Source organism: Leptonychotes weddellii, chromosome 15, assembly GCF_054177405.1.
Source record: "Leptonychotes weddellii isolate Sample4059 chromosome 15, ASM5417740v2, whole genome shotgun sequence".
Classification (NCBI taxonomy): Eukaryota; Metazoa; Chordata; class Mammalia; order Carnivora; family Phocidae; genus Leptonychotes; species Leptonychotes weddellii.
Genome location: NC_138383.1, coordinates 47600833 through 47624058, shown reverse-complemented (window position 1 = coordinate 47624058; position 23226 = coordinate 47600833). Strand labels below are relative to the sequence as shown.

At 52.5% G+C, this 23226-nt stretch overlaps 1 protein-coding gene and 1 pseudogene across 1 annotated transcript in view; one reads left to right on the top strand and one right to left on the bottom strand.

The window, feature by feature from the left end:
- GAS7 (growth arrest specific 7) overlaps nt 1-23226 on the bottom strand; it is a 188603-nt gene that overhangs the window by 70726 nt on the left and 94651 nt on the right. The window contains exon 2 of the mRNA XM_081806008.1: nt 649-769. Within this exon, the coding sequence (XP_081662134.1) occupies nt 649-769 (121 nt within the window). The remainder of the gene's footprint in view (nt 1-648; nt 770-23226) is intronic.
- LOC115936804 (U6 spliceosomal RNA) lies at nt 22150-22208 on the top strand (annotated as a pseudogene).

The window sequence follows — 23226 nt, the reverse complement described above, 5'->3', positions numbered from 1 at the left end:
AGAGCCCTCCTGCTGGGGTCCTGGGGTCCCTGTGAAGGCCCAGGAAGCCCACAGTCACTGGGGACAAGGAGGTGTGGTCCTAACTCAACTCAGACATGCACACGGGACCTGTGTTATCTATTAGAATAAATAATCCTTAAGTAGCCCCAACATTTCCCAAAGGACATTCCAAGAAATGCCAGCCAGTGAGCTACTGCGGGGAAGAGTAAGCAATGTGTGGTGAAGTTAGGGAAATCCCTCGCTTGCAACCCTCTTTTGGGAGCTTCTGTCTCATCAGCCCGTTCCATGTTCCAAGATAATCACGCAATAGCCAAACCTGGTTAACTTGACTCAAACCAGCTGTTGACCAGAGAAAAACCTTTTGAGATCCCAGTTCGGAAAACAGCCCTAGACCGTGAGGTTGCGTTCAACAGAGATGCCCAGGGGCGGCTGTGAGTTTCCAGGGAGGACCCCCCCGACCCCCGACCCCGAAGGGTGGGCTTCCCGATCCAGCGCAGACCCCCAACGCCCAGCACCGTGGGGGGAAAGCAAGAACCCACCGCAGCCTCTGAGGCCGGTTTCCGAGGAAAAAGTCTAACCACTGGGAGAGGCGAGAGGGGGACAGAAAGGCAGGGGCTGGTGCAGGATGCTCCCCAGCGGGGGACTCACCATTGGTGGCCGTGTTGACATAGTAACGGCGGCCCTGAGGAGACAGGTAGCTCTGCCAGCCAGGTGGAAGGACAACAATCTGGCTTTCCTCTCCGAGAGGAGGGGGGACCATTCCAGGCTTCTGCGGAAAAGGAGAGAAAAGGTCACACATGCCGGGCATTTCGGTGACTGGGTTGCAACCAGTTTAGGACCAGGCAGTCGGAGGCAGCTGAAGTCACTTTGGAAGAGCCGATGCTGGGGACGGGGTTGGGGGTGCGGGGACGGGAGGTGGCCCACTGGCCTCCCTGGGGGGAGGAGGTCACAGGCCACACACGTGGGATTTGGGGGCTTGCCCGAGCGTGAGGTGTGAGGAGCGCTTGCTGTTTCAGAGCCACCACGGAAGGGACGGCTTCCCACAGAGGACAGTCAGCAGAGCTGGGCCTTCTCCCCGGCAGCCCCCTGTCCCCTGCGCACGCCCACTGTGGAATCCAAAGCCTGGACCCCCAGGACCCCCACATACAGCAGCGGGCGAGGCCCTGTGCGAACCTACCAGAAGTTAATTAACCCAAGTCTCAGCAGAGCAAGATCTGAAGCCTTCTATAACCACGCCGAGAACGGATGAAGGGCTGGCGGGGGGGGGGGGCGCTTTTCTGGTCCACTGTCCAAATCTCTCTGGGGGATCTGCAGAGAACCAGGACCCACGCCCAAACCACAGCTCCCTTTCCATCATGTGTACTTTGTGCACTTATGTGTGGTTTAATCTTTTTTTCCTTAAAGATTTTTATTTATTTATTTGAGAGAGAGAGCATGAGAGAAAAGAGAGAGAGCACAAGCAGGGGGAAGGATAGAGGGAGACGCAGACTTCCAGCTGAGCAAGGAGCCCGACGCGGGACTCGATTCCAGGACCTGAGCCGAAGGCAGACGCTTAACTGACTGAGCCACCCAGGCGCCCTGGTTTAATCTTTTGACCATCAAGAGCAGTCCTCTTCTTAAAAATACAAATAAGAGAAAAATATATATGTGTGTGTAAGGGAGAGAAAGCAGGTGAACCCACAGAGCCTACAAGAGAGGTGACTTCCGGCGGTGGCATGAGGCGCAAATTTTCTCCTCTCCCTTTTACTTATCTCTTGCATCTAAATGTCCCTGAAACAACAAAAATAAGTGGTGAGCTAAAGAACATTTAAAAATAAGGAAAGAGGGTCCAAATTAGCCCACACAATGGCTGTACCTTCTGAAGATAGCTAAGTGGATTCAACCACACAGGGAGAGGGGCCGTGAATTTCTCAGCAAAGCTGGACTCTGTTCAGATGTATTAAAAACTACTCCGCTCCTAGGGGCACCTGGGTGGCTCAGTCGTTAAGCGTCTGCCTTCGGCTCAGGTCATGGTCCCAGGGTCCTGGGATCGAGTCCTACATCGGGCTCCCTGCTCCGCGGGAAGCCTGCTTCTCCTTCTCCCACGCCCCCTGCTTGTGTTCCCTCTCTCGCTGTCTCTCTGTCAAAAAATAAATAAAATCTTAAAAAACAAAACAAAACAATACTCCGCTCCTGAATGTCCCTGGCAGCTCTCCGCCATGCCCACCAGGGAAGTTTTGGTCACTAATGACGGCTACTTAGGAAAAATAGCTAACAGATCCAAAGCAAGCAGTACGGACATGAGGTTCCCTGCCCGCCCTGCTCTCCTATTGTCTGAAGGTTGCAAAACTAGCTACTTCTGCCTGTGGCACGCCCTCACCAGGGACTGGGTCCATCCTAGATGGTCCTGGGACCCTGAGTAACCACAGCCTCCCCGTGGCCACCATGGTTAAAGGCTGTCAACCCGCAGTGCCTCGGATTCAGTATGGAAGGTGTTGTTTTGTTTTTTAAGATTTTATTTATTTGGCGAGAGAGAGAGAGAGACAGAGAGAGCGCACAAGCAGAGGGAGAAGGAGAAGCACATTTCCCACTGAGCAGGGAGCCCAATGCGGGGCTCGATCCCAGGACCCCAGGATCATGACCTGAGCCCGAAGGCAGACACTTAACCCATGAGCCACCCAGGCGCCCCTGGGAGGAGGTTTTTAAACTACCAGGCGCCAAGCACCAGCCAGGAGATCTCAACAACAGAACACGTCCACTGAGCGTGTTTACTTGGGCCTCCAGACACCGGCTCTGGCCTCTCCCGGATTGCAAGGTGGTCCAAATACACGCACACAGAATCTCGGGATGAGTAGTGTGCGTGTGCATGCCACGCACGCGTGTATAAAATATCCCACACAGGAGATGTGCATCTTGGCTGAGTGGGGCTGAGGGGTCACACAGGAATAGGGAGGTGAGGAGGCTTAAGAGAGAAATATTCTAGAACCAGAGGGTATGATGCCAGGCTGCTTCTGCTAGTCTTCAAGGATCCAAGATGGGAAGGCTACGTTGGTGTTTCTCCCAGCAGCCTGGGAGGGAATGGGAAATTGTTAAAGGGTATTAAGCAAGGACCAGAGACAGACATGGCCAGAAATAGGGTAGAGGGGAGAGGGATCCAGAAGCACCGTGGAAACAGTCCTCCAGCCTGGGCCTCAATCCTGACTCAGCCGCTGAGCAGCCGCATGATAGGAAAGTGACTCAGCCACTCCATTTATCTACACGTCTACACAACAGAGGAGGAGGACAGGAGCTCTGTCGTGGAAGGCACCTAGAAGGGTGCGTGTCACCAGGAATGCTCTGTTGACGGAGGGGTCCCAGCAGGAGGGGATGTGTAAGTGCCCAGCGAGACCAAGCTCCACACGGCCTCTGCCCCCTGAGAGGTGAAGTTCAGGTGCCCACACCTCAGCCTGCCCCACCACGCCTGTCTCCAAGACTCTGCAACTCAGCAGGCAAGCACACACCTGCTGGGGAGGGCATGCGTTCAGAGGTTGACCAGTTGGCTCTTCGGAGAAGGCTGGGTGGGTGCAAGGAGTAAGCAGGGCTGGTTGGGTGAGTGGAGCAAACTTCCAACCGTCATGCCCCCACCTGGCAGACAGCAAACAAGGCCACCTGCCCCGTCTCCACGGCTGCACGGTGCTTTTTCTCTTGAGAACGACTCTAGGGGACTTATCTGACTCTCTGGGCTCAGAACAAGCTCTGGCTTCCCCTGGAGGACACTGATGACCAAGGAGGCACCATGACCGGCCGCCCTGAGGTCTCACCCATCTAGGAAATGCTGGACCCTCCATGCCCGAACCTATAGAAGGTGCCTGTGGGGGAAGCACATTCTGCTACTGAGCCAGGAAGGGCCAAGAGGCGCTGGAATAGAAGGGGTGGAAAGAGGACACCAGGGCCAACTCAGCCTGCTTCCTAATTTGGCCAACGCTGCCAAGGCCGTCCCCACATCCCCCTCCAGCATGACCACAGCTCCCCGCTCTGCCTGTCACCTGATTGTGCTCTGCCCCCATCCCCCCGAGGCCGCCACAGTCCCCTTGCCTTGGCTCTCTCCCAGAAAGAAGCTCCCCCAGTTGGTGGCCTGAAACACGTCAGGAGTCAAAAGACGCGGAGACACCTGGGGACGTATCCAAGAGACCTGAAAAGGGCGCTCAAACACCGGTAAAGCCACGTTTGAGTAGCCTTATCCACAATGACCAAAGGGCAGACGGGACCAAGGACAAAACACGGTGCATCCAACGAAATACCCAGCCGTCGGAAGGAAGGAGGCTCCGCTCCACGCTACCACATGGATGAGCCTTGAAGCCACGCATGCGATGCCATTTACACGAAATGCCCAGAAGAGGGAAATCCACAGAAACAGAAAGCAGATGAGCGGGGTCACCGGGGGCTGGGGGGGAGGGGAGGACGGGTACAGGGTTTCCTCTTTGGGGTGACAGAAATGTTGCACCATACTACGAACGTATAAATATCACTCGGGATAAATTTTATGTCAGGTGTATTTTACCATTTTAAAAAAATCGTTTTTAAGCTGTGGAAGGGGCAGAAGTTGGAATCCCCACCTGCAGGCTCTCTCTCATTGAAAAGGCCCAAAGCACCCACATTACCTCATCGCTCATGGTCATGAGGGGGGCGGGCCTCCTGGGAGAGCTGCCCCCCAGCCATCAAGACGATGCAGTGTGACTAACGACCCAGTAATTATGATCTCTGTCAAACTTACTCTTCTTATTTGTTTCCTTCAAGTTAAATCCTTCCCTTCCCTAGTCCCGTGGCTTCTCCCCTTCCATTTTGGCAGCTCCTTCCCATGGGAAGAGGAACGAGAAGCAGAGGTGACAGGGGCCCAGAGATGGGGGCCCTACCTACAATGAACAAGATCCGAGGGAGTGGGAGTGAGCGGGGAGAGTGAAGGCAGTTTTCTCCAACTCAGAAATTCTTTTCTTTTTTTTGAAGATTTTATTTATTTATTTGAAAGAGAGAATGAGATAGAGAGAGAGCATGAGACGGGGGAGGGTCAGAGGGAGAAGCAGACTCCCTGCTGAGCAGGGAGCCCGATGAGGGACTCGATCCCTGGACTCCAGGATCATAACCTGAGCCGAAGGTAGTCGCTTAACCAACTGAGCCACCCAGGTGCCCCAACTCAGAAATTCTTAACCTGATGCATATCACGGCTTTGTGGGAATCCTAGAACACTGCGTCTTCGTCCAGATGGGCCATCGCCCTGAGCACAAGGCTGGATTTCGGCCTCCCTCGGGTCCCCTTGTTCAGTCAACAACCTGCTCAACTGTTCACGGAGACCCATCCTCTGAGAACCTGAAGGTAACTATGGATCTCCTGCCCTCCAAAATGGAGTCATTTGTGCATGTACACCCTCACCCTATTTCCTACAGAGTATCAGGAGGCTTCTAGACGACTCAGAGCCCTAAACTAGCCGGTAATCAGGAAACATACGCGCTCAGATCCCATTTGCGTCCATCGATAATGACTTTTATCATGCACCAAATGTTGATAGTGCTCCAAGGACCCGGCCAGATGCTTTACACACTTATCTCTAGTTTTGACAATTTAAACCTGCCATGTTCCCATTTTAAAGAATGAGGAATCTGAGACTCAGAGAATGTAGTAACTCGTCCAACGCTGCACAGCTAAACAAATGATTAGCCCAAGCTTTGAAATACTACCTTGTCCTAGAGACTTCTGTCCAGTTACCTACATCCAGGCTACCCTCCTTGTCCATCTCTCCCCAGCTGGCCAGGGGAGGCTCTACGTCTTCACCTAGACCACCTGATACCCCAGCTCCCACCAAGGAGGGTGACAACTCAGGCCTGCTTCCCCTGTCTGTCTCACAGTCTCCAAATGAGCATATGCCTTCCTGGGAGATGAGCAGAAATACCACCACCCACACCCAAGCAGTCACGTTCCCGGCTACAGGCTAACTTCCTTGTCTCCTTATTTAAAACAGCACCACCAAAGAAATTTTCCTCTTAATGATGGCTAATGGTCCTCCCCGGGGAAGAAAAAAGAGCAGGCAAGCACAGGAAAGTCACCCAGAGATTGAAAACAAAATCCCCCTTCCCGCTTATAGCAGTGTTTCTCAAAGTGCGGTCCCTGGAAACCGCCCCGCCCCCTCGGTCCCCTGGGATGTGCGTTAAAAATGCAGATTCCAGAGCCCTGCTCCAAACGCCAGGTCAACCTGGAGCCTGCGAAGCAGCCTTTCAACATGCACCCTAGGGGAGCCTCATGCCCACTGAACTCAGAACAGGCTGGTGTGCAGCTTTGGAGAAAACACTCGAGAGAAAACGTGCTTCTGAAATCAAAACTGGGAACATAAAATTTTAATAAGCACAATTTATAGAAAGACAGTGCTTAGCTGCATGGCCACTTATTTATTAAGGAAAAGGTGGCCATCCCCAAGCCCTTCAGAGGAGACTTCTTTTAAGAGGGATTCCATCTGGTCTCTGCAGAGTCGCCAGGCACTACCAAGCCCCACACCCAGCCCCCCACCGGCCCCCGCCCCTCGTCAAGTTCAGCTGGGGACTCCTTCCCCCTCAGGAGGCTTCTGGGAACACCTGAGCCTTACCTTCTGCAGATGGGAGCCAACGGGACTTGTCACGGTCACGGGCGGTCATCAAATGCTTTGGCAGCCAGATCAGCCGGTTTTAAGGTCCCCCCATTCTGCGTCTCCTCACACCCCAAGCCCAGAAGCAATAGGAGCTCCAGAGAAAGGCATAGCCACGGGGCCCCACACCCCCACTCCCCCCCCACACCCAGATCTATATATAACATCTCTGAAGTTGTCAGCCTAACGAGCCACTTTCTGGCAGACCCGTTGCCATGGCAATTACTGCTAATGAGCACTGCTTGAAGGCTCCTCCACAAAGAACTCTCCAGCAAGTTCTCTCTTCCCAAACGCACAGCCAGCCAGGACACCCGGAAGCAGCCAGGCCTTGGCCAGGTGTGACTGGGAAGCACCAGTCCCCGGGAACGGCTTTGCTACTGGTGCGCCCTGAGCAGTCCAGGACCCCGGGGGCCAGGGCTGGCCTCGCTGTCCCTCAACGGGGGCTGCAAACGAGCCACCCGGATGTGCCGGGGACTGGAGAGTCACGTCCACGCCACACCTTGCTGCGGGACACCTGTTCGGGGTGGAGAGACCCCGACACAAAGCTGGGAATGGCTACCAAAGGCAAGGTCATCTCCCCTGGCCATGGGTTTTAAGACACAAAGCAGGAAGCAGCTCCCACGGTGAAGCCGCCAGCCTCAGGATCTGCACCTCTAAGAGTATGGGACACCTTCCCTCTGTCTCACAGGTGAGAAAGTCCCCGCCTCTCCAGCTCTGGCAGCCTTTCTATCCAGTCTGAGAGCGACTCACAGAGGAGAGCTGGGGAGGAAGTAAAGGACCCCGGCGACGGCTCAGTGCACCCTGGGAAGTGAAGTCCTCACGGGTAGTTTTCTAGGCTGGCAGGGAAAGATCTGGAGACCTGGCCGGTGGGAGGAAGAGGAGGAGAGACCACACAACAGAGAAACAGGCTGTAAGGTTCAGGAAGACGTGGCCACGTCCATGCCGTCCCTAGCATTAGTCTCGGCCCAGTGCCCAGAACACTGGCTGGAGGGACGGAGGGACTGAGGGACCAGTGGAAACTTGGAATCGTTAGAAACTAGCTCCAAAGAGATCTGAGGTTTTCACCAAACAAGTAGACAGAATGACAATCCAAGCGACGTGTGCCCTACCTGTAACGAATCCCAGCTCTTTTTTTTTTTTTTTTTTCCAAATCCCAGCTCTCAATGGATCCCAATGAATGGACTCTTCGACCTTGCGTACGGGGAGGTGGGGCAAGACAAGATAACATAGTTTCTTTCACTGCAGAAAATAAATCGGGAAACAGTATCCAGAAGCCTCCAGGGAGGCACAAACTTCTAACCATAACCTCATATGGTATCCAGACGGAAAATTCCAGAAAAGTGTTCAGCAACCTCAATAGAAGGTAGGAAGATAGAGCATCTATGATACAACAGCAAAAAAATCATAAGGATCGGACAAACTAAGGCAAACAAGGCAAGTGGCCTGGAAAAAGGAAACACATACTATAAAAAGGGGAAAGGAAATTAACAAAACTGTAGGGAAATTTACGAGGCAGCGACAGAGGAAGTCCACGTGGGCTGCAATACAATGTGGAGTTAGTCTTGCAAAAAGGACAAAAAATAAAAAGGAAAGCATTAGTTACGTACAAAGCCAATGTAAGAATTTTTCCTGGAATGCAAAGGAAATACACAAAAAAATGAAAACAGAGGTCCAGAAAAACAAGGCAAGATACAGATGCTAGGTGCTCCTGAAGAAGAGAAAAGAAATGATAAACCACGGTTGATACAGCGGGGGGGGGGGGCGGGGGAGAGGGACTTTCCTCAGCTAAAAGGAGACACATATGTGCAGCATGGCTGGTCCCACACTGATTGCTGCACGCAAAATGGGTTTTATAAGCCCACGGCAGGCACACCGTGAATGATGTATTTACACGGCAGAGATAAGGAGAAGTCCCGTAACGGTCTGCATAGGAGAAGGGTGTCCCCAATAAATGAGCAAAAAAATAAATAAATAAAGTTGGTCACAGGCTTCTCTGTAACTGCATTTCAAAAGGTACTTCTGGACTGTCCTATGGGAAATGCCGAGACCCTGCTATGTGTCCGAGCGGTCTTCCATGGAAATACGTTCCTCGGGGCGCCTGGGTGGCTCAGTCGGTTGAGCGTCTGCCTTTGGCTCGGGTCGTGGTCCCAGGGGTCCTGGGATTGAGTCCCACATCGGGCTCCCTGCTCAGCCGGGAGTCTGCTTCTCCCTCTCCCTCTACTTGTGCTCTCTTTCTCAAAAAAAAAAAAAAAATGGATAAAATCAAGGAAGGAGGGAGGGAGGGAGGGAGGAAGGAAGGAAGGAAGGAAGGAAGACGTTTCTCTATGGACAGTGGTTCAGGGAATATAGGTCCGCAGACAGTGGGTCCAGGGACTTGTGTGTCCTCCTCAGAAGTGCTTTAGAAGATGCACCACAGCTGTGGGAGAGATGATGAGAAATAAAGGTGAAAAATTAAGGTAAAAAGGTCCCAGGCTGACCACCGAAAGCAGCTTTAAAAATGTGCAAATCATCGTCATCAATCTACAGAGTCTGTGTACATATCGCTACTCTCCATAAACATACGGTATGAAACAAGGAAAGAGCTTGGATCACAAATTCCGAATACTACTAGAAAAGATCAAGAGGTAGAACAAAGTAGAGCACGGGCACCTAAGGGAAATGAAATCAGAACGCCTCTCTTCCTACCCCAACAAGGGGCCGTCCCTTCATCCTCTCGGTCCAGATGGCCTCACCAATTTGCTCCCGACCTCCGGCATCGAGTATCTGCTCTCACCGCTTTCCTGGGTAATGACAGGTTTCCAGCCAGAGGGGCCGTGACAGAAGGGAAGGGTCCTTGGGGACCACAGACCTTTCCTGGATCCGGGGGTTCTGTGAGTCTGATCTCCAGCCACGTTTCATGGACCCCATGGGCAGTCGGCTTCCACAGGGAGTCCTGACCCGAGCATCTCTGCATCCCTTGGGCCACTCTGGTTGGACCCTTGCATGAAGAGGGGGTCAGGCACGTAAGGCCCACCTCCAGCTTTTACCAACAAGAAGCCAGAGAGGGCCAGGCGGGATGCTTTTCTTCCTTTCCACTCCGCCAAGGGCAAGATTTCTCAGGAAATGGGACCGACTCATGAGAGGTTTTGCCAGAACTCCTCACGTGTATATTCAAACTGCTCTTAGTAGAAACCCCTTTTGGCATGGCTTCTCTGAGTCCCTTAAAGGAACTTTCCAAAGCGGGCTTTAATCACTTAAATGCAAACGTCCCCAGGACTCTTGCGAACCCAATACAACCCACGTGTCCTCGGGCCTCCCGCTCAGGGTGAATGGCTGGAAGGGGTCATGCTTGCAGCAATAATCCACATCCTAGTGGCTGGCATCTGTCACTCACTCATGCCAGACCTCGGCCCCCATGACAAGTCCTCATGGATCATACCGACAAGTCCCCAGAGGGTGACTCACCCGGGGTCCCCAGCTCCAGCCCCCGGGGAGCGTCTGCCACATTCACGCTTGCCGGCATCAGCTACCTTCCCCGACACCCCCATCGCCCCCCCCAATCACTGTCCTCCATCCACAAAACTGCTAGAGGAAGCTTTACACCTGGCAGCCACTGGTGGGCATCAATGCTTGGGGGGGTTTCTCCCAACACAGCTGCCAGCCACGTGCCCGCTGCCCAATCTGCTATGAGCACCCACACGTGTCTAGCTCCTGAAGGACTTGGCAAGGGTCCCGGCCACCCTGAAGAGCCATCTATAAGCCCCCAGTGCCTCCCTGGGACCAATCGACTCACTGGGGCCTGTTTTTCAGGACAGGGCAGGGAAGAGGACACAGGACAATAAACTCTTATTTTCTGATCCTAAAAAGGAATGGAGTGATCTGGTTAACCAGGAATTTTGATGAACACAATTACAATGTAGTCTCTGCGAGGGCACAGGAAGTCAACCCGCACAGGGAAACTTGGCTAAGCCGGAAAACACAGGGTCTCCAGTGGGGCGAGGGCGGACAAACAATCTTGTGAACAATACCGCAAAGTGCAAGGATGAGCTGGACGCCCCCACCCCCGCCCCCCGCAACCCCCAACGTGTCAGAAGCCATTTCACAGCCCTGACGTGTCTGCGGGTCAAGCAGTGGAGGGCAGGAAGGAATCCATCCTGTAGGAATGGCTTCTATTCGGGCCTTACACACATTCCCACGCGAGCCCTTATTCCACGGACACCAGAGAAAGGCACTTCTATTACTGGTGCACCTGCCGTCCAGAGAGAAGACAGAGGGGCTGATGAATAGGGTTCCAAAGGAGACAGTGCACAAAATGAGGACCTCTGGATGTCAGCAGACATCTCCTATGTGAGATGGCTCGTGCTTTTGCTGGTGGCATTCCGCCCAGCAACCCCATACAGCATGACAGGGAACCGAGAGATGCCCACCCTTCAGCGTCTCTTGGGAGAATCTCCGTATTGACCGAACAACACAACTGTGTCGGTCCTGCTCCGTACTGAGGTTGAGGGCAGGTACCCGACGGCCTCATGGCCATGTTCACGCTCACGTGGGGGAAGGCGGTTCCCACAGGCGCTCCGTAAACATAGAGAACAGCTCTAGGAATAAGATGGGAATTTGCACCTGCTGCCCCATCTTGGAGCCTAGAGGGGCTTGAGAAACCCCAAAGAGAGCCTGTTACTTTGGTCCTACCTCTAAGATCTGTCCGGCCCTGATGTTTCAAAGTTATAAAGGGCAAGGCGGTGAGCTCCTCGCAGGCTGTCTGGGCTTCTGGCCTCTGAGCAGGAAAACCTGAATGAGTCTGCTCACCAGCTCGTGATTAACTGAGACATTTTATTCAAACTCTCCACTTCGAGGAATGTTGGCTCCTTTCCTCCTACCCTTTCTCCGGCAGATAAAAATAGCGTGGGCCATTCTGATATCGTACCTCCAACCTCGGGACCCCAGAAGCATCGGCAGAAAGCACACAGGCCTAGGCACAAGGAGACCGTGTTCCCAGACAGCGAGCTGTAACTCATGCAGTTCCCTGGGCCTCTCGGGGCCTCTGTCTCCTCATCTGTAATACCAGGGGCTGCCAGCCCTCCGACACCGGGGTTCTATGACCTGGGGAACATGTCACGTAACAGGGCCCAAAACCACCACAAGGGACATTTCACGCTTGCAAAAGCAGCTACCCCATAAACACAAGAGGACGGAGCCCTCCGAGCCAGAACAGGAACGTTCATGTCACATTACCTCTCCGGAGCCCTGCTGCATGGTCCAGAGAGTGAAAATTTCCTCAGCCAAACCCAACGTGGAACGGATGGGAAGGATATGCGCCTGAGACCCCGGTGAAGCAAAGCGATTTAACGGAACTTGGAAGTCATTAAAATGTATGCCCCAACCAGGATTCACGAAGTTGTGAGCGTTACCGAAAACCCATATGGGGAGGCTGAACACGGACTTCTCCCCTTGGCCACAAGTCACTGTCCCGGCCTCTTTAGGGCTCCAATGTCCCTATCTGTCAGAAGAAGGAGGTGGGCTGGGGGGTTAGCACTTCCCTCCGTCCTGAAGGATCTCAAAACGCACCCTGGAGGGATGCGTGGGTGGCTCAGTCATTAAGCATCTGCCTTCGGCTCAGGTCATGATCCCAGGGTCCTGGAATCAAGCCCCACATCGGACTCTCTGCTCAGCGGGGAGCCTGTTTCTCCCTCTCCCACTCCCCCTGCTTGTGTTCTCTCTCTCGCTGTCTCTCTCTGACAAATAAATAAGATAAAAATTGTAAAAATCTTAAAAAAAAAAAACAAAACCCTGCACCCTGGATTTTCTACACTAGTATATATCGGTAAAGATACCGATTACCGTGCCCTAGGAGATGCTTCCGAAGGACATGCTGAGGCTCATGCACCAGCAGCATGCTCCCTAGGCAGCTCCTGGTAGGGTGAGGACCCCTCCACATGATTCCTGATCCAATTTCCCTTTGCAGAGGAGAGAGCCGGGGAATAAGCGAATTTTGCCAACACTTGGTATTGGGGGGAATGGGGGGCAGGGGGTGGAGGGAGCAGGGAGAAGAGGAAATCCTAACGAATCCCCTTTCGTATTAAGGTACAAAGATCCCAGAATGCCTCATGCCAGGGTTTCTAGCACTTTCTCAAGCCCCTGAAGAAAACCCCCTACCCACGTTTACCGAGCATTCTGTTCCATTCAGAACAGACCCCGCAAGTTCAGAGGAGACGAACGGAACTGAAAGTCGCTCGCTCAGGTGAGGTCACACGCTTGGAACCCACCACTGCTCTGGGGGCCCCCCCTGCACAGAGAATGCGCGGGATGTGAGCGGGGAGGGCCGGCCTTGAGCAACCCCCTCATCTCTGCGGGGAGGCCTTGATTTCCTTATCTCGAAAATACAGAAGTCGGACCAGATGGTCACCTAGGGTTTTCTCTGGTTTCTCTTGCTCTCTTTTCTACGACGCGAGGATTCTGGATGTTGGTCTTAGTCCACCTGCTATGTAAGGACGTGCTGTTTCGTGAGAGGGGAAAAGTCTCATTCAAGTGTAGACACGGGTTCACAGGCAGCAGACTGGGCCCCCTGAACACTGGGCTTCTTCCTCTCAACACGGCGAGTTCCGGGGAGTTCTTCTGCCCTGAATGGCCTATGTCAGCCCCTTCCCTGTCATTCCTAGAGCCACACGCAGTTGAGCTCTATGTGCCCAGCGACCCCGGGCTTCCCTGTGTCCGAAGCTGGAACTCGCCCCACACCCAACACAGGCTTGTTCTTTTTGTTTAAGATTTTATTTATTTATTTGAGAGAGAGAGGGAAAGAGAGCACAAGCAGGGGGAGGGGGACTGAGGCAGAGGGAGAAGCAGGGCTCCCCGCCGAGCAGGGAGCCCGATGCGGGACTCGATCCCAGGACCCCAAGATCATGACCTGAGCCAGAAGGCAGACGCTTCACCACCTGAGCCACCCAGGCGCCCCCCGCAACACAGGCTTGTTCTGAGCCTGCTAGAGATAAGCTGTTCACCACGCATGCACGCCAGGACCTGAACACACACTCCACCTCGGCTCAGGCACAGCATGCCTCCGTCTCTGCCAAGAGGCTCCCCTGGGCTCTCACCCTCCTCTGGGTCCAGCTTCTTTGCTGATCCCTTCTTCTCTGTGAACCTCCCTGCTATGGCACACAGCCAAGGCCAGACCCACCAGAACCCACCAGAACCCACCAGCGCTCCCCAGTACTCCATCAGAACGTGACTGATCGGTCTGGGTTCTTTACACACCATCTTTCCGCAAGTGTACCAGCCGCTGGGCTGTCCCCTGGGAGCTGGCTAGAAATGCAGAGTCCCAGCCTCCACCCGAGCACCCGGCTCTGTATTTTAAAGGTCCCTGGGCAATTCAGATGCGCTTTAACCTCCGAGAAGCCCTGCTGTGAACTTTCCAGGTGCCCCTGGGTGACGAGCACAGGCTCAGGCCTCCATCAGAAGCCACACCAAAATTACAGATGCTGTCGGACCCTGTGGCCGGGAGACAGCGTCCTGGAAGAAGGCTATGTGCAGACACAGACGAGCCTTCCCATACGAACTGGACCCCCCCCCCCCCGGCTGTCCAGAGCCTCCAGAGAGCGGTCACTAGAGTCTTGGCTGATGGGAGGTCCCTCTTTCCAAGAAAGGGGGGGTGGTCTGACTTCCAGAGGCAGGAAGGTGGGCACAATAAGGCTATCCCACCCTTAAGTCTCAAGAGAGCATCCATGCATGCCCCTTATCACAGCCCACCCCTGCCACCACCAAGCTGGACAGAAGCACCCAGCCCAGCCTGGAACCACAGTACAAACATCAGGCTCCCTGGGCAGGCTTTCCCTTGTAGACGGTCCCAGCTAGAACCGGGCCACACAGACGGCAGGTGGGTAGACAGGTAGAAGCCAAGCTTCAGATTTGGGAGAAGTGAGGGAGGCGAGATGTGGCCGCCAGTCCCCACAAGCCATGATGCCACCATATGGTTGCACGCCTCCACGGAACTGCTGCCCAGGTAACCGGGGAGCTGCCCCCCGCTCCCTCCACCGACAACCCCTTCTCACATCACATCTCATTCCTCCCCCGTTCTCGATCTCACACAAGTCCTCTTTTCTCCCAGCTCTTTATGCTTTACGGGAGCCCCCCTGCCCAGCACACTGGGCCCCCCAGAGCTTCTCAGCTCCCCATCTCAGAGGTCCTCAGAACCGCTTTCTAAAATACCCAAGTTAGTTCAGAAACACGCAGAAAAAGCTGAGCCCATTGGATCGATTCTTACCATCAGAGAAGAGCTAGTCTTCCTCACGGGGCTGCCAATAACTCAGAGGAGAGTCCTGGGCCGTGCGTGGAGTCCCCAGACCCAGGGCCAGGCCCCTGCCAACTTCCTCTCCATGGCACCCTCTGCGGGAAATGGGGCTGGTGCAAACAACCGTGCTAAGGGTCAGTGCCGGGGACACCCCAGAGGGCGTTCCTGCGGCTTTGCACGCTACTCTTCTTTCACAAAGAACACCCTACATTGCACAGTTCCTTCCAAATCTGCCCCAGGTCCTGTGAGGAAATCAACGACGCATTCTGGACTTCCCAGTTGAGAAGTTTCTGGAGGCTTTTTTTTTTTTTTCCTTCACTCTCTCTTTTTCCCCTTTCTCAGCTAAAAAAAGTTGGCCGAGGTCACGACACACAATGGCCAAGCTTGTGTCACTGACCAGATGCCTCCCACCCCCAGGCCTGGGGACAAGAGCTCCTTTGTCCACTATATTTTAGGCGGGACTCCCTGGGCCTGCCCAAGCCCTGCTGGGGAATGTTCCGCCAACTTCTTCCCAACCCTAAGTCACGGCTCTGGCCTCGGCCCCAGCCCCAGCTGTGTGAACCCAAGGCCAGATAAAAACCAACCTACAAAGAATGGGGAATGCTCCCCCAAAGAACCATTGTGTTAGACACATCCAGGGCTGAAAAGCCCCAAAAGGGCAAGACGAGGGTCCCCTGTCTTCGCTCTGCCCTTGCTGCCTCCAAACCTGGACAGACAGTGGGTGACCAGGGGGGCGATGCCATGCATCTCAGAGGAAAAGGGCTTGAGGATCACAAAGCTGTTAGTTGCAGGTGGAGGAAGGACTGGACCCTGAGCTCAATATGGCACCCACCAACTAAATGAGTCCAGACAAGAGACTTGGATCCTGCGTGAATGTATCGAATCACTCCACTCAGACAGCTTTTTGGCGCAGCTGAAGGGTTAGCACTTCAAATCCACACATTTCTATGTCTGCTTTCAATGTAAACCTTTGTGATTTTAGGAAATGAGCCTTGATATCTTAGTAAATATGGCTTTCCCGAGGGACCGCAAAGTCTCGAGGTCTAGATGGGTTTCCTATAAATAGCATTCTCTCAAATGTATGGATGAACTGTGTATTTATGAAGAGGGTTCAGCGCCAGATCCTTGGGTTGGGCTAGGAAATCAGAACGATCCCTAGGGACAGAGTCAGAGGGCTCTGGAGCCCTTGTGGGTTCACTACCTACTAGCTGTGATACCTAGCATGGGGCCTCGAACCTTCCCCCATGCCAGGGGGAGGCATGTTGCCATTGGCCCTCTGAGTGCACGCCCCCCTCAGCAGACAAGCCCGTGGTTGACATTAGGATGCTGGCTGTGCTGCCTCAGTTTCCCCAAGATCGAACACCAGATGGACCACAGTGAGCCATCTGAGCTGCAAGTGGAGGAAGGAGTGGACCCTGAGCTCAATAAAAGGGAGTGTACTGGGAGTATAAAAGGGAGATGATTGGCACTGCCTTTCTCAAAAGGTTGTTGGGAGGATTAAGGGGGGAAATCCACATAAACACTGAGCATAGAGCAAAGGGGACCAAAGTACCCAATAAAGGCAGTTGTTTTTGTGGCTGAAAGAGTAGTAGCTGAAGTTTCCCTAGACACACACAAAAAATGGGCAAAGGGCATTTCTCCCAAGAAGATATACAAATGGCCAACGGGCACATGGAAAGGTGCTCCGTATCACTCATCACTAGGGAAAACACATTAAATCCCAAACGAGGAGTCACCTCCCACCCATGAGGATGGCCACTATCAACAAACAAACGAATAAAACCAGAAAGGTCAGAGAAGAACAGGCACTGGCGAGGATGCGGGCAAAGTGGAGCAGACGACAGGGAAAACAATATGGCGGCTCCTCAAAAAGTTACACACAGAATTACCATAGGTCCAGCAATTCCACTTCTAGGTATACACCCAAGAGAACGGAAAAGTAGGGACTCAGCTATCTGTACTGTTGTACTTCGGCATTCTTCGTGATGGCCAAAGAATTTAGAAACAACCCAAGTGTGTCCATTCATGGATGAGCGGATAAGCAAACAGCGGCATGGTGTTCAACCTTAGAAAGGAAATTCTGACCCAGACTATGGTGCAGATGAACCTCAAGACATTAGGCAAAACAAGATAACCCAGTCATGAAAAGGCAGATATTGTGGGATCCTACTTTAGGAGGGGCCTAGAATAGAATAAATTCAGAGAGAATGAATGAATGAATGAATGAACGAACGAACGAACGAACGAACGAACGAACGAACAAACAAACAAACAAATAAATAAATAAATAAATAAATAGAATGGCGATTGCCAAGGGCTGGGGGGAGATGGAGGGGAGGTGGGATGTGGTGTTAGTGTTTAATGGAGACAGAGTGAGTGTCTGTTAGCAAGATGACAAAGTCTGGAGGTAGATGGTGATGGTTGCACAACATTGTGAAGGCACTTGATGCCACAGATCTTGTAAACTTAAAAATGGTTAAAATGGTGTCATGTCTGTTTTAACACACACACACACGTCCGGGACCCACAGAGATAGCTTAGATCAAGGGCCCCTGGCCAGTGTGACATAAGCCACATCATAGGATACCCAGGGACGGAACCTCCGGAGATGTGAAGGACGCACCCAGAGAGAAGTCTCCCCAGCCTGCTGGTGAAGCCGATAAGTCTGGGGCAGCTCAGATGGCTCACTGTGGTCCATCTGGTGTTCAATCTTGGGGAAACTGAGGCAGCACAGCCAGCATCCTAATGTCAACCACGGGCTTGTCTGCTGAGGGGGGCGTGCACTCAGAGGGCCAATGGCAACATGCCTCCCCCTGGACACATCAACTCCCACCTTTCTGGTCTTTTTCCTTCCACCCCCAGAGGCAGAGCTCATCTCTTCCTTCTCAAAGCCTACGGTGGGCTGCTCGAGGGGCTCTACTTCCCCTCTCTGCTTGTCAGGTTCCGATCCGCTGCAGGGGGCGGGGGGGACGCAACAATGAGCTCTCTTGAGCTCTCACTCTGGGCCAGATGCCGTCCTAAGTGCGTCACATGCCTTGTGTCAATGTAACTCACCCAACAAGCCAACGAGGAGGTTTCTAGTATCGTCCCCGTTTAATAGAGGAGTAAACACAGGCTCCCACCCACAAGAAGGTAAATGCAAAACTCCATCTGCACCCGGACAGCCAAGACCTTCACCTTGGGTCCTTCAGGTTTCATGGAATTAAAATACCCATGGAAGCTCTCACAGCCCATAGCTTTTTGGTTTTATGGCAGCAAAGAGGGGAGAGTTTTAAGGCTATTCAGCCTTGGCACCACTCTGGGACACTGCACCACACTCATGAACAGATACAATCACAGACAATAACACACCCCTATGGGCAACACAGAGAGATTGTCCTCACGGTGCCCGGGATGGCCTCCAGCCAATGGCAAGAGACCTTTCTGGGCCTTTATGAACCGGGAGGCTAATCTGCTCTGACATGAGCTACGCAGAAGAAACCAGAGGCCCGCAAATGTTTTATCCTTTAGGATTCACCAACACGGATATCTCGGGGTGCGTAAAACTCATAAAGACATTCTCAGGGGTTTACGGTTTGGGGTGATCCCAGTGTCTCAAACCAGACGTCCCTTGAGTTTTGCTTTATGGATAGTCTTCTATCATTTGAGTTGGCTGCAAAAAAGCACAAATTGCTCTCCTTCTGGTCTCTGCAAATATGTAGGTTCCTACACCAGGTGTCACGTGGACAAACGAAGGACAGTAGGAAACCCGTGATCCAAACACAAAAAAGACCAACAATCATTTCCACGGAGCTCCATTTTCCCCGGAGTTTCATGGAGTCCGATGCAGCCAACCTTCTTGCTATTATTCATTGTCTCGGTTGAGTTGAAAACTGTCAACCAAAAGAGGCCACGTTCTACAACCAAAGGAGAACCATGAGTCGTGCTGTCTTATAATGATAATTAATAAGAAAGACAGGGTATGGCGACGACTCACTTTTTCTAAATGCTTCATAGTCGTGAAGGGAAAAATTATTCACCAGACCGTGCAATCTCGGCAGGGGCAAGGTCTCGAAGACACTCCCAACCCCCTCACAGGCAGCCCCTTGGCTATAGGATTAGTCAAGCAGCTATGGTTACCAGCAACCTCTTCCCAAATGCTGTGGAAGACGCAGGCAAGTGTAACACCAAGGGACCTGGCTTCGACAATTTGGAAGATAAAGCACAGACACAAGGGAAAAAGCAGAAACAACTACACAAGGGAGTCTATCCTAAGTGCCAAGCGATAAGTCGGCAGACAGTAAGAGCTTTCAGAATCCAGAGGAGGGCAAGGTCATGTTCGGCTGGGGAGGTCAGAGAAGGCTTCTCAGAAGATACAGCATTTGCCCGACAGCAGGGATGAAAAGGAAGGGCTTGACCAGAATGGAGGGACAGTGAGTGACAAGTAGAATAGGCCTCGGTGACTGAGCAGATGTGGGAGAAGTGGGAGGAAGTAAAAGGCGATCCTGAAGGGGACGGGAGAAGCTGGACCCAGTACTCAGGGAGATCCGGCCACGGTAGAAGCCAGTTTGGGGATATACGGTAGAGTTCACGGCCTCCATACTCAAGGTCCAAGTGCTTGATCAGGGTCAGGGTGCAGGAGGGCTGCGTGATGCCCCTGACCCATGGGGCTGGGGTATCTGCCCGGAGATGGGGGTACAATCCTACAGGTGGACTCAGTTTATGAAGAAGGAATGGAGAGCTGAGCCCCAAGACGTGCTCTCACTTTCCCCGACCCTCCTTGGACCCAGTCCCTCCCTCCCATGAGCCCCCCAGGAATGCCTGCAGCATACCTCGCACCCCTCTCCGAGACCCTCAAAGGCTTCCGTCCTTCTCCCCTCCGATGCAGCCCCATGCCTCTCACTCGGGGGCTGGCTCCATGATGGGCAAGGAACGGATGCGAGTTCTGGGAATGAGTCACAGAAAGCAAAGAAGGACGGGATCGTGAGGATAGGGAGCGGGGTCCACGAGCGAGACGGAAAAAGACGCTCACCGATGATGGAGGGGATGCTCCCCCTGCCAAGCCCAGAAAGAGGAGCAGGGGAGTGAGGTGGGCATGGGAATCTGGTCCTGAGCATGTGAGGAGTTGGGGAGCCTGAGGACACACGGGGACGGGAGGTAAGATACTGAGATAGTAGAGGGTGGAGAGAGAGGACAAGGCTGTGAGTAGGTAATGGCTGGCCTGGGCCCGTTGGGCCTATGGATGGCTCCTACGAGGGGCTTGACAGCTACCTTCTTGCCCTCAGCATGGGGGGGGGGGTCCGAGGCCCCCCATAAGGTTCCCACGTGTCCCTCTCCATAAAAGATCAAGTGGACATATCAGAAATGGCACCCGCCTTAACAGGCTCGGTTCCGGACCCAAGGAACGCCTCAGCTCAACATCTCCTAAACTCCAGCCATTCACGTTCCCCTGTCCCAACTCTGCCATTCGGATGCATCAGCTGTCCTATTATTTACCCGGAAATTTTTTTTTAACTCTCTTATAATGAGCTTGAATTTAGCCTGACCCTAAGCAGGAACAGCTATGAAACATGGATTTGGCGTGGCTGGTTGTCTTCCCTGTTACACACTTAAATAAACATAATTTAAAAACAGTCATCACAACACGGTCTACGAGGATCTTAACAATATCCTTAGTGGTAACCTCGGCCCACTTTAAGAAACACAGTTTCAGACTATGTGTAAAATTACCATAGAGCAGCTGTGAAATGGTCTAGGGAGGGTTTTTTTTGAAACCTAGAAAACCAAGGTCGAATTCTCCACTGACCACATACCCCTCACTGCAGGAGCGAGGTTGCCAGTGTGTGCCCGAGTCACCGCTGGGAGGCCCAGGAGGGGAGTCAAGGGAGAAACAGAGGACCTTCCCATGGTGAGGGCCATGGGAGAGCCTTGGCTACGAGGTGTGTGCATCACCAACCCTACAGGTAGGCAACTGTGAAGGGGATTCAACCTTCCCCCGCGAGCACACAGTGCCAAGACCAATGATGCACGATTCATTTTGCGTCCGACAGTTCATGCAACGTCTACACAGCTGTTGCCTTGTTGGGAGAAGGAGGAAAGAGAAGGGCACGGGAAGGTGGGGAAAGGGTGAGGAAGCACCATGCTAAGGGCTCAAGGCAAGAGCACTTCTCAGAAGACAATGTCAGGAAACTGCTAGAAAGCAAGAAGTCCTCTTTGAGGGCGCCTGGGTGGCTCAGTTGGTTAAGCGACTGCCTTCGGCTCAGGTCATGATCCTGGAGTCCCTGGATCGAGTCCCGCATCGGGCTCCCTGCTCGGCAGGGAGTCTGCTTCTCCCTCTGACCCTCCTCCCTCTCATGCTCTCTGTCTCTCATTCTCTCTGTCTCAAATAAATAAATAAAATCTTTTAAAAAAAAAAAGAAAGCAAGAAGTCCTCTTTGAAAGAGGAACAGAAAATTGTCACGGAAAAAGACGGCCAAAATAAGGATGACACAAAGAAAAAAAACAAATGAGGTAATAAGAATTATACCAAAATTGCTCACTTAAATCCACATTAGTGGTTGCGGGTAAATAAAGATTTTTTAAAAAGTTAAATTAATAAAATGCAGGCTACACTTCAAAGGATCTCCCCAAACTGCAAAGGTTAAAAAAAAAGGGGGGGGCAAGGAAATGAAAAAGTAATGCATGTTTAATTAGAAAAGACTGGACCGGGGCGCCTGGGTGGCTCAGTCGTTAAGCGTCTGCCTTCAGCTCAGGTCATGATCCCAGGGTCCTGGAATTGAGCCCCGCATCGGGCTCCCTGCTCCGCGGGAAGCCTGCTTCTCCCTCTCCCACTCCCCCTGCTTGTGTTCCCTCTCTCACTGTGTCTCTCTCTGTCAAATAAATAAATAAAATCTTAAAAAAAAAAAAAAAGACTGGACCACGTAGACGAAAATCAATAATCGACTGCAAAAATAACAAAAGAGAATTTTCAGAATCATGCCCACCAAGAGGCAAAGAGAAAGGCTGCCTGGGAAATCTGTTTTTCCTCAGACTTTTCTTCTGCTCCTGCTACGAGCACTTCCCACAGGAACCAAAGCTCCATAAGGCCGGGACTCACCAAGGGGCTGGCGTCAGCCCTCTGAAAGTGCTGGAAAGTGCTGGAAGACACATCCCACCCAAGTCAAAGCTTTGTGAGGTGTGGTCATGGTCTCATTCATCACTGTGGGAGTTCACTAAGCATTTGCTGAAGGGTGGACCAAACTGAGCAGCAAGTATGAGTTTTTGTTCCAAACGTCTGAGATTTGTGCTCGCTTTGGCAGCACATATACTAAAATTGGAACGATACAGAGAAGATTAGCATGGTGCCGAACGTCTGGGATTCAAGACGTACACATCCAGCCAAGCTGTATTAATATTTCACACTGAAAGAGACAGAAAGGGCTCTCTAAGCATGCAGGTGAAGAAACCACCCATGTACTCTCCAGGCACTGAGAGAGAGATGAGCATGAGGATGAGGACAATGGGGCATCGTCATATAAAAGCATTTCTTACGCGGTGTAGATCCCCAGCTCAGAAATCCAGCCAACGGACTGTCCGGCTCGGGGGCGAAGCCCAGTGACCGGTGTCTCCCTTGGCCCTCCTCCTCTGCTTTGCATGCATCCTGGAATCAGGCTACCCGTGTATCCTGCAACATCCTTCAGGGCCAGGACAGAGGAAGCCTTCAGCCATGTGTGGGGAGCACTGTTCACCAATGCTGTCTTTTCTGCCCAAGCATGGGCTGACACCGGGGGAGCTACTGGACCTTTGGCAGACCAATATCCCTGATGAACATGGATGCAAAAATTCTCACCAAAATACTAGCCAATAGGATCCAACAGTACATTAAAAGGATTATTCACCACGACCAAGTGGGATTTATCCCTGGGCTGCAAGGTTGGTTCAACATCCACAAATCAGTGTGATACAATACATTAATAAAAAAAAGAACAAGACCCAGGGCGCCTGGGTGGCTCAGTCGTTAAGCGTCTGCCTTCGGCTCAGGTCATGATCCCAGGGTCCTGGGATCGAGCCCCGCATCGGGCTCCCTGCTCGGCTGGGAGCCTGCTTCTCCCTCTCCCACTCCCCCTGTTTGTGTTCCCTCTCTAGCTGTCTCTCTCTCTCTCTGTCAAATAAATAAAATAAAATCTTAAAAAAAAAAAAAGAACAAGACCCATATGATACTCTTAATATTGACGCGGAAAAAGCATTTGACAAAGTACAGCATCCTTTCTTGATTAAAACTCTTCAGAGTGTAGGGATAGAGGGTACATACCTCAATATCATAAAAGCCATCTACGAAAAACCCACAGCGAATATCATTCTCAATGGGGAAAAACTGAGA